Source organism: Phaethon aethereus (assembly GCF_964289735.1).
Source record: "Phaethon aethereus genome assembly, chromosome: 10".
NCBI lineage: Eukaryota > Metazoa > Chordata > Aves > Phaethontiformes > Phaethontidae > Phaethon > Phaethon aethereus.
The window spans coordinates 16,217,770-16,229,011 of NC_138586.1; the positions used below are offsets into that span (position 1 = coordinate 16,217,770).

The 11,242-nt window shown below is 38.0% G+C and overlaps 1 protein-coding gene across 4 annotated transcripts; it reads right to left on the minus strand.

Moving 5' to 3' along the window:
* Positions 1-2,391: 2,391 nt before the first annotated feature.
* PABIR2 (PABIR family member 2) lies at positions 2,392-11,242 on the minus strand (the record flags this gene model as incomplete). 4 transcript variants are annotated; one of them, XM_082004352.1, is made up of 10 exons in its annotated part: positions 2,392-2,716; positions 3,847-3,943; positions 6,323-6,384; positions 6,956-7,020; positions 8,357-8,458; positions 8,683-8,737; positions 8,818-8,861; positions 9,183-9,239; positions 10,575-10,653; positions 11,127-11,242. In XM_082004352.1, the coding sequence occupies 10 exons, from the start codon at positions 11,240-11,242 to the stop codon at positions 2,566-2,568; spliced, it is 828 nt and encodes a 275-aa protein (XP_081860478.1). In that variant the 3' UTR covers positions 2,392-2,565. The 4 variants fall into 4 exon arrangements, with proteins under 4 accessions (XP_081860478.1, XP_081860477.1, XP_081860480.1 ...); XM_082004351.1 differs by having other exon boundaries at positions 6,323-6,387; XM_082004354.1 differs by lacking the exon at positions 9,183-9,239.

Genomic DNA, 11,242 nt, shown 5'->3' on the forward strand with positions numbered 1-11,242 from the left:
ACACGCAGTTAAGTGCAAATATGAACTATCAAGAGTATTAGAAAACTTAGTTTTAAAGTGAACAAGTGGTCTTACAGCTACGTGTGTGCAACAGAATGTGGTCCTGGATGGGACCTATTACATTACACAATGACATTCATTCTGACACAGACACGGTGTGCGTGTGCGTATTACATACATATTTTATAATAGAGCAACGTCTTCTGAGGAGTGGAGAATAGCCAGAACACTAAAAAAAATGCTGTAACAAGAGTGAATATTTGTGCGTTTGCTTTATGAAGCTTACATTCTGATGTTTACAAAGGCCAGCACTTATATAAGACTCTCCACTAACAAACAAATCTGGAATACATCAATCGTACAGGTAAGTCAGCCAAAAATAAGCAATAGCTATGATGTTCTCAGTTTTAAGAAAGCATGCAATAGGTTTCCCCCTCCTGCCACCCCTTGTGCAGGTTTCTAAATCACAGTACCAATAAAAGCACGGTATAATGAAACTGGGGCACAGGTAACAGGTTGAATTTTATCACAGACTGTTTATCAATATTTTGCAAATGTAAAAGCAGCCTTCTTTTAGCATCAAGAAGGCAGAGAAGATACAAGCATGAATAAAAAAATAATTAAGTGATTTAAGACATCAAAAATTCAAGAAATAGCACTGTGCATATACAAATAAAATTAACATTCAATACTGTAGAGCTCATTTAAAAATGGCAACAATGGACAATATTTTACAATATGCACATTTATTTGAGGTGGGGAACTAATGCTCCACAGGTGAAAATGATAATACAAATAATAGTGCCACTGTTGGCCCATTATGGTACTTCTTACAATTTAATGGAAACACTTTTAAAAATAATCTGGTATGTACACATCTTCTGGAAACTCGACGGCTTCTTTAGAACAGAAAAAACCTATGGTTCTCCCCCCCACTTTTTAGCCAGACAGTATTGCCAGAGATTGTGCTCACTTTTAAAGCACATAATCTTACTTTAAATTCAGTGCTATTTTCTTTCAAAAAGATCAGAAGTTGTACTTTTAGATAACAAAAGCATTTATGTTACAAACATTCAAAAAAATGGAAGCTTATGATTCTGGCAGACAATGTTGCGTATTAAATACAAACCAGCCAGCAATTACTGAACATAAAAAACTTACTCAATCATAAAAAAATACTATAATTCATCACCACAGACTTTTTACATAGTTATAAATAATAAATAGCATAACACAGTAGATTACAAACGGATTTATTTTGCCCCGTTAAAGTCTTTAAAAAGTAAAATATCTATTGTCTTACCTCAGACTGACCAAGGTACTGTATCAAGACTACTCATAGCCCAAATAGAACTCCTTAGCCAAACAATTTGCAGAGCTCTTATTCAATTCAAACTTTTAAGTCTTTCCTTACAATCGAATATTCACCTAACTGCTTGCCGTGCTCATCACCAACAAAGGTATGAAAGCTGTACACAGCAGCTGCAAAGGGTTTTGGCTGCCATCTGACAGCAGAATTGAGACTGCCCACAGCACCTTGCAACGGAGCACACCTTGGAAAGGAACACTAAGGAAAGCAGCATCGACGACAGATTCTGGTAAGCACTCTATAAACAAGCTGTACACAAAGGACTTTTCCCACCCACCCCTCTGGTTTACATTCCGTAATTTTGTAACAATGTCCCCTAAGGCACAAAAATACCTATGACCTCAATGCCACAGGAGACATCGATGGTGCCATACATGGTTCTCCTACACAGTAGTTTAAATAACTTAGTTATCTGCACTGTATGTCTTAGATCGAGGCATGGATTAATTTTCCTTGGGCAAATCTTGCTGAATATTGAACTTATTTCATAGAATCTGTAGGATAAAGGATCTGGGAAGAGAACTATGCAGCTATTTTAATCATATTCATAGAGTATTGTTATTTCTTCACTGATGGCAGAAGTGCCAGTCATTAGTTATTTTGTTGTGGGATTGGCTGGGTTTTTTTTAATGTAATAGAGTGAGATTTCCAGACCTACTGTGGCCTGCAGTCATAAAAACAACTAGCAGCATTAAGAAAATAAAAATTGTTTTTCTCCCTTCTGTAAGAGAATTTGAGGCTAGTAACTGAAAAAAAGCAAGGAGAATAATTTTACCCAATGGTAGAAGTGCCAGAGAATAAATTAGTATTTTCAAATCCTTCCGAGCCAAATGATTTCCCTAGACATAGTGACCACGATAATGATAGAAGTAATTTCCTAAAAATTGCAACACTAATAGGTAGATACCTATTCTTGGAATCAAAAAGTGTATACAAGTTCTTGAAAGCAAAAAGTTAGTATAATCCGAGCAGACATGTTGTTTAAAAAATAAATTCGCAAAACCAGACATTAATATGGTCTACAATGTCCATTAAATGGATAAATCAGTATCACTGGAAAGTTGCCAAGGATTACAGTTACAATAATTTTTCCTTTTAATAACCCTCATGTTAATGGTTCAAGGATCAGAGTTCGTTTCTCTGTACAAGTGTACGGTAAGGGAACAGCACAGCCAGACACTAACTCAGACCTTAAGTCACTTAGGTGAGAGATCATCCATCAAAATGAATGAAGAGCATGAGTTTGAGCATGTTACTGGAGACTCTGTGGTTATGCTGCCTTTAGTCAGTGAGTCAGAGGAAGAGCCAACACTGCTGCTACTCCCATCAAGAATATCTGAAGACAGGCTGGGGAAAAAGAAAAAGGTTATTTAGTAACACGGGAACGATGGCTTTGTGTACAAAGCTAGTGTACTTTTGCCTGTGTAGAAAAAGATGTAGGAGACCTATACTACCACTCAGTCTTCACTGCAAGACTGGCAGCCCTGAAGACTCCTTGTTTTCTGTAGCATGTTATATACATATTCATGCTCCTTATGGAAATAAGGAGCAGAATTTTATATTTTTTTTAACATGCAGAATAAATTATGACTCTGATTTTAATCCGTTACAGAAAGGAGGTGACAAGTAATGAGAATAAAACCTTAAAAGGTTATAGGAAAGGAACAATACGAATCTAATCAGCAATGCAGCAAAGATGTCATTAATTAGCTGGTATGTTCTTTAATATTGCACTACTCAAAGCAAGATTTTGAAACCTATTTTTCCCCTTGTAAGTAAGGAATTCCTGTGTTTGGATTTTGAAGTCTTGATAGAAGATTCCAGAGGGCACATAAATTGATGCTTTTACAATTTAGCTGGAAGCAACACACAAAAAAATTTCTAGGCAGTTTCAAGTCTGTAAGCAAACTGAAATTATAGCAATACAGAATTGATATTTTAGAATACTTAGTATCTGACTCTTGACACAAAAAAGAACTCAGCTTTTTATGAATACAGAGACAGACTACAACACTAAAAGTTATGAATGTATCAGTCTGAACTATGTAACTGCAACAACTATTCACACACACATTTCCTAAGTATTTGGTAAGTACCACAGACACTATATGACCACTGCCTACAACATACTGAAACAAAGAAGCCTCTTTGAGGCGAAGTAACTTAGCTTATGAGCCAACAGGAATTTGTAGCAATTAGATTAAATATGAAAGTTTTGATACATAAAATCTAGGCTAAGATTTGCTCAGGAAGAATTATCAAAGGAGTAGGAACATTGTCACACTACACTACCATGGGAATAAGTTCCTAGTAATATGAATATACACACTACACACAAATTACTTTTTTCTGGGGGAAAAAAAGACCACCACCACAAAAAAAAAACCCCACAAAAACAAAAACAAAAAACACCAAGAAAGTTTGTAATAAATGCATATTCCCTGTTTCAGCATTTCAGGGCACATGAAATATTTTACCATGAACTGAGATCTGTCAGATGTGTAACATCTGGAGAAAGCATGTTGGTTGTTCCTTGAAAAAGTCTCTTTGGCTGACTTTCAGTTTCCATTTCACCTAAGGAAAATAGTGCAAATAATCAAACTCACTGGAGTCTCTAGAACATCCCTTTAAAATTTGTCTATTGTAAGAGAGAGGTTTGTCCCATAATAGAGCAAGGTTGCATTTGTAACAAAAGTCCTCTAATTCAGCCAACCGAGCGCTTGGGTAAGACATTAATTTGATGCTAGCCGTTGTTTAACCATCCAGTCCGTCCTCAACTAATGCTTCAGCAGTATCTGAGGGGCTACAACCACCTCAAAGACACAAAACCAGGCACTTAGACTACCATCAGACAAAATAATCTAAAGCAAACTAATTGCTGCAACTTAATTTTAAGTAAGCAGTTGAGATGAGGCAACTGACATAAGCCAAAAGTACAGACATTAAAATTCTTAGTGATGATGAAAATAGGAACGCCAGCTTGGGTCACAGTTTCACCCTCCTGCATACAACAACTTCTGATGCATATGTACACTTTTACAGAAAAGCTGAATTGAAAAACAAAACAAAACATCGGCATCTGTATGCATTTCCACTTACTCATCATGGATCAGACTATCTTTGTACCTGTAATCATCTACTGACATTAAGAGATTAAACATGATGGGGAGAAGTCATTTAATCTGTTCAGCATAATCTACCCTGAGAATGAGGTAGCTCATTAATAGCTTCTGTACAATAGACACATTTGGAAATATCATGAACTTGCCAGTAACAAGCTTAAAGGAAAAAACCCCTCTCAGCTATTTTAATTCTTAGTTTGGCAACAAAAACATATGACACAGAAATAAGTTTTCTGGCTTTTTACCTACACTACACACTTCACAGCAGTTGTGGTGTCAGTTTGAAAAGCTGACAGGTTAATTATTATAGCAAACCAGTATATATTAATAAGTTATGGAAGAGAGTTTTACTACCACTCATTTTATGAAAAACTGATAACCCTCCCAAATTTCCTATTTTCTTTAGCCCACGGGAACACATTCCCTTCTCTGAAGGGAAGGAATAACAGCTTCAATCAAGCAGAATGGGCAAAAAACATTTATAAAATACTTGGGTCTTTTACAAAAACGAAGAAAACCCCAAATCACCAACTTAGGTAACTCTTTTGCCACTTGAAACTTCACAAAGACAAATCTGCACCACTACAACACATTGCACAGACTACCAGTATTAATTCCCTATGGCAGTGAAATGTTCTTCGATACATTGCTTTCTTCCCTCCACATATCACAGTGTCAATTTATGTCATGTCTGCAGAATATGAACTGTAAAGCTACTGCTAAAATTCAGAAAACAATATCATTATGTATTTAGGAAAAGAAATTAGGTTCATTTAAATTGATTAGATGTTTTAAAATTAAGTAACATTTTGAAAATTCCTTGGCATTTCAAGTAAAAAAGGCAAACTCTTATCTCCACTTTGTAAAAGATGCTCCACAACAGCTCATGGATGGGGTGAAGAAAGCTTGCCCTTTATCTGCACTATTTTAATACAATCTGTCTAAAGTCTACTGTAAAATGTTTAAAGTATGAATATCTATTCCCTATTGATCATTCAGCTTGACTAACTTTTGTTCAATTTTTAATGCCTCTCAAATTCATAGAAAATAACAGTCAAGATAGAATTGGCACTTATGAGTAAACTTGTCTCTCTCCCCTGTCAATTCAATATAAATTAGACAACATTCTTTACTTGATAGGAAAAGCAGTCCTGAGAAAAAAATAACCAGTAAATTTTCTCAAATGCTAAATATAATTCCTACAAAATAAAAGGACATGCTTTTGGTACAGTTAAGAACCTCTAAGTTAAAAAAAAAAAGCAGAAAGGATAAGCATAGCTAGAGGCACACCTGTAAGTATTTCAATCTTGTAATTTTGCTATGGAGACTTGTTCTGGGATGTAATTTGAATATCCTTAACACAGAATACTTCCAGGAAAGAATGCAGTTTTCCCCCTTCAGGAGGAAAGAGCACTGATCTATTCCATTTCTCTAAACACTAACCCTCTGAACTTTCAGAGTAAAAACAAACATTCAGTACTAAGTTTAGAAGATACTGCCTGATAAGCAACATTCCTAAGATGATCCAAAGGGTGTGCACTGTGAAGTGGTACTCTTCAGAATGTCAGGGCTAAGGAGTACTCATAACATTTAATTCGATGTGAAATAGAGTTTGCCTGTTTCAAGCAGTAGCTGCTTTTAAAGTGTTTCATTCTTGTGTTTTAGACTAGCTACTTTATTTTTAAGTTACAACTGGCAAATTCTAGTTTACAGTGGATACAAGAGCATTATATTTACAGAACAACAACAAACATATGGAAGAGAACACGAAACATATCCAGCTGCAAAACTACATCCATACTAAAACATCTGATAGGGTACATACACATACCTTTTCTTTTAATGGGGCCAAGAACACTGGGCCTGATACAGTTGATTGGACTTTGACTCCTCCTGCTAGAGAGAGGATACTGATAGTCAGGTCTGTAAAGGTTCCAGGTTTGAACACCACCATACCTAGCATCAAATCAACACAACCACATCACATGAAGTGTTCCTTAAAACTATTCCTGCACAGCTGGAATTCTTAGGGAGTCCAAATACATAGGTAACAAAGAAGTGCTGCCTGTTAGAGCAGATTATCTGCCATACAAAGTTGTTGTAAATTTTTTAGGTCTTCTTCCCTTGGTGCATCATATCCCCACTTCAATCCATTTCTAGACTGCGTGTAATATTTATTTAAAATTGATATGCTGACAAAGTTAATGAAATTCATTTGAAGTACCTATGAATTTCCCCACAAGTTACCAAGTCTAGTTTAAAGTTGACACAGGCCCCTATAACAGCACCCACATAAAGTTACCACTGGTAAAGGTCGAATTTTCAGAGCATTTTTATGTGGCAATACTTCAGCTATTGCAAAACTAAAGTCTTTTTTAATGCCTTAACATCAGCTTTAACTAATCTTTGTGATAGCCTTGGAATTTAAGCCAATGTATACCTGTTATTTGCAGATGTTACTTACTTGGAGAATCGCCTTGTTGGACTAGGAATAGGACTTGGAGGTAATCCATTACTGCTCACAAACATTTGCAAAGATGGTGAAAAACATTGCTGCAGAAAAAGTTACATTAAGATGCTTCAGAATTTCCTTTTAAATACTCAGGTGTTTCTCCCCACCCTCCAAACAAAACATCCCCAATTAAAGAAAACCTAGTATAACAGAAAAAGGCAGAGATGATCAAACACAATCTTAGAAGCATTAAAACTTAACTTGCAAAAATATACTGGCTAATGCAATACTGTCCAGATTAACGTAAAATTCAAAAAATCTGAACTTCAAATAGATGCTGTTTTCTAAATAGTTGTTTCTGTTCTTCCCATTACATTTAGAAACAGCAGTACAGTACTCAGGACTTACTTCTTTCAAGGGGTTTGTTAAACAAACGAGTTGAGTTTACTCAAAATACATCTGACCTGAAAATTTAACACAATATTCCATAACAGAACAGAGTACTTAGCTCAGTGGTTCTGCAGTTAATCTGAGCTTAGCCTGTGAATGCCTGCAGTTACGCACAAAAATATTTCTGCCAAGTTATCCACTACGCTTTACAGTTGTGATGCTGAAAGTACAGGACAGCATCAGTGTTATACTAGGAATACATTTATCCAGCACGAGTACGTGGCTGCTCCATGCATCAATACTGGTAGAGGCATGCAATAAAATCGTAGCAGTACAAAGCAGAACCTCAAGAGAGTGAAAACAAGGTCAAGCAGCTCATCTTTAAACACAGTTGCCAGCTTTTCTGTACTACATTTCAGTTTTCCAGTCCTCACAGGAAAAAGTAGTTTATATAAGATCCACATCTTCCCTTTTTCCAGCATCTGCTATAAGTCTTCAGTGCAAATTCAGCATGTCCGAGTCCTTCTTCACAGTGAGTTTACACCTTCCTTTCCACAACTGATAGACATGTTTTCATCCTCCTCACCACACAGATTTGCAGCTTCTGGTCTTTGCCCACACTCTTACTCTACACACATGATACATTCCAATTTTGCTGCTTCTTCCCCAGCAACCCCCTCACTTATGCAGCTGAAGATGATGTCCAAATCTGATTACTCTAATGAAGCTTCCCTAGAACCAGAACCCTAACCCATCCAAACATCACACAAATAGCAGCAACTGAAAACATACACTGTGACAGAACTGGCACACTGCTTAAACCCCACACGCTCTAAGATGGTAAGCATCTGACTCTTAGAAACCAATAAAATGTGGGTTTGGGTTGGGAGTGTTTTGTTGTTGGTTGGTTGTGGGGTTTTTTTAAAACTATCAAACAATTTGTGAAGTTACACAGGTCTTCATAGCTCACCTTGGTCTAAAATTCTAAAATGTTCTCTCAGTTTGGTATTTCACGTATCCTACCTTTCCTATTCCTCTTGTAGGTGAAGGTGCAGGTGAAACTGGAATGAAGTCTATTCTCTTTGGGGAGGAAGATTTCTCAGACTTGTCCAAGTCATTGTCGCTCTGTAAACACAAGGTTTCAGACTTAACACTGGCAAAGCATATCACCTTAGAATCCAAGGCACAACCTTCTAACAGGCAGTCACTGGGCAAATGCACAAAATAGCTAAGCAGATGAACTTAAGTTCTTCTTCAATTATTTTCACAGTCAACGCCTCTCTTTCCCTTAAATTCATCAGTTGAGTGTAAAAGTAGAATTAAATAGGAAACATCTATAAAGATATTACCAGACTCAAGCTTTCCTCCCATGACTGGCTTATCTGCATTGCTGTTTGCACTTCCCTAGAATACAAAAAATCCCATCAGTAGCTACAAAGAGGATAACTCTGGCTATTTTATCATCTTGTTTCAATAACACCCACCTTTCATGTGCTGTTTCTCTGTTCATTAAATCCACTCCTTCCTCCTGCAGGAGATAAATGTCAGAAGTTTTCTCATAACACTTCAAAAATGCAAGGTAGTTTAAACATGACAATAATAAACCTTGCAAGGACGCCTCCTTGTTGAAATTAAGTATTAAAAAAAGACTGTTTCCTCTAGTACTTGGAACTAGAACAGGAGACTTGGAAACTCCATAGGGAAGAAACTCCCATTATCTAAGTACTTCAATACTTTAAAATTATATAAAAATAAATATTTAAAAATTTACACAATAAAATATATAGTTAAAAATTATATATTACTTTTCATTCTGTTACTAAATATACAGATTAAAAACTACGCTTACCCTTCTGATCTGATGCAGTCGGCTACTAGGAATACGAATAGGAGATGATGACAACAACTGAAAAAAAGTTGACAGCCACAATGATTAAATCACACATCAACAGCTTGCATACATCCTATTTACCATCACCTACATTCTTAGTGAATTAAAAATGAGCTGTACAACTACATGTGGATGACTCAAATAATGTTGCAAAAAGAAAACACTGACCTTCAAGAGAAAAGACTTGTTTTACCACTTAAGAATTTATTCTATCACTCAGCGAGCGGCACAGATTTCAGACTTGCAAGCAGATAGCGCTCAGCATCTCAAATACACAAATAACTATATATGCCATTTAGACAAGTGAGGTATTATAAGTCAAACTGCAAACATTATACAATTTCCTACTGCCTAGAGTAAGACAACAAACTCCTGTACTAACTTGCTCAACCAGTTGGCTATTATAAAGGAGAAGTCTCAGTGTTTCGGCTCAGTCTTGAACAACGCTCCCTAAAACTTTACTCCTGCAATTTTTCAATTGCATAAAATTCTATGCATCAAATTCCTCTGGCACTTTCGCTACCATTACATACAAATGCACCAACAGTTCCCACTCAGGATGTCCATGTGTCTACTGTAACACCTACTGATTTGAGTTCCAAAGTTTTGGATTCTTAAGAAGTCTCATAACAAAAGATTTTGAGCTAAAATTCCATCTCACTTTTTCTGAACAGAAGACATAGAAGAAACATATTTCAGGATTTTAAGTTCTAAGGGTTTTGAGAAAAGCAATACTTAATCTTCACTACCCTCAGATGAGAAAGAAAATTTTTAGTGGAAAAGAGCATATAGATCCCCGAGTTGACAAGGGTGAAAAAAAGAAATGCAACATCTTTGAAAAGTTAAATAACTGCAGTACTGTAGCTAAATAACTACCAGACTTGTAGAAGACAGGGCAGAATATCACCCCGCAAATAAATTACTCTTCTTTAAATGATTTTCTGATGTCTAGTGTTCAGCCTTTGCAAAAAAAGAGCAGCCTTGTCAAAAAAACCCAGGTCAACAAAGACTTGTGACTCTCTCTTCCATGTTTACAACAAATTAAAACACCCTTTCAAGACTTTTAATTGTGACAGCAGTTTTCTCTTACAACCCAGGGTCAGGTCCAAATTAACTTTGAGGCTGTACTTAATACTAGGAATCACACATCGTTGTCTTTGTGGGGACATACAGTTAATACACAAGTATTATTTCATTGTAGGTGGCTGTTAGAGGTGAACAAAAATGCATATTCTGCAGCCTGGAAGCTTGCTAGGATGCTTAGTGCAAATACAGGTCAAGTCTAACTTCATTTCTCCAGACCGATTATTTCCTGTTAGGTGTAAACAAAACATGCTTAAGATTCCTTACCATACTGTGGCGGCTCATAACTGTTGTACTGTTCCTGCGAGTTCGCAACACATAAGGCTGAAAAACCTGTGAGTTGTCACTGGAGGGAAAGAAAAGTTTTGTGAACAACTTCCTGAGGCGTGCTTGACTTAAAACTACACAGTGCTACCATAGAGGCTCCAATCTCCCGTGCACTGAAAAGATCCATTTTGTTTCGAGAAGCGCTACCTTCGCTGAAGGAGCCCGGTACTTTCCTCCTGCGGACCCGTGGCGATCCGCACACTGCGGTTCTGCAGTTACAAGCAACAACTCGCTGACTTGACTAGAGCGTGCCGCGAAACAAGCCACGCGTTTCAGCGGCCTCCACCACGCACCAGCCAGGGCGCAGGGAGAGCCAGGCCCCGCGCAGAGCACGGCCGGCAGCGGGGCTCGGCGCGCTCCGAAGCTGGCCGCGGCCGATGCTGCTGGAGCAGCCGAGCCCCGCCGGGCAGAGCGCTCCTGGGGCGGGCCCAGCCGCCGCCGGGGCTCCGGGGCCCGCCGCCGGCGCCGCAGGCCAGGCCGGGCCGCGCTCACCTGAGCCCGTGGATGAGGGGGGCGCTGTTCGATCGCCTCAGGCCGCCCCCGTCGCTCGGGGCCGCGGCGCTCCCCGGCGGCAGCTCCAGGTCCAGCTCCATTTTCTCCTGAGCCAT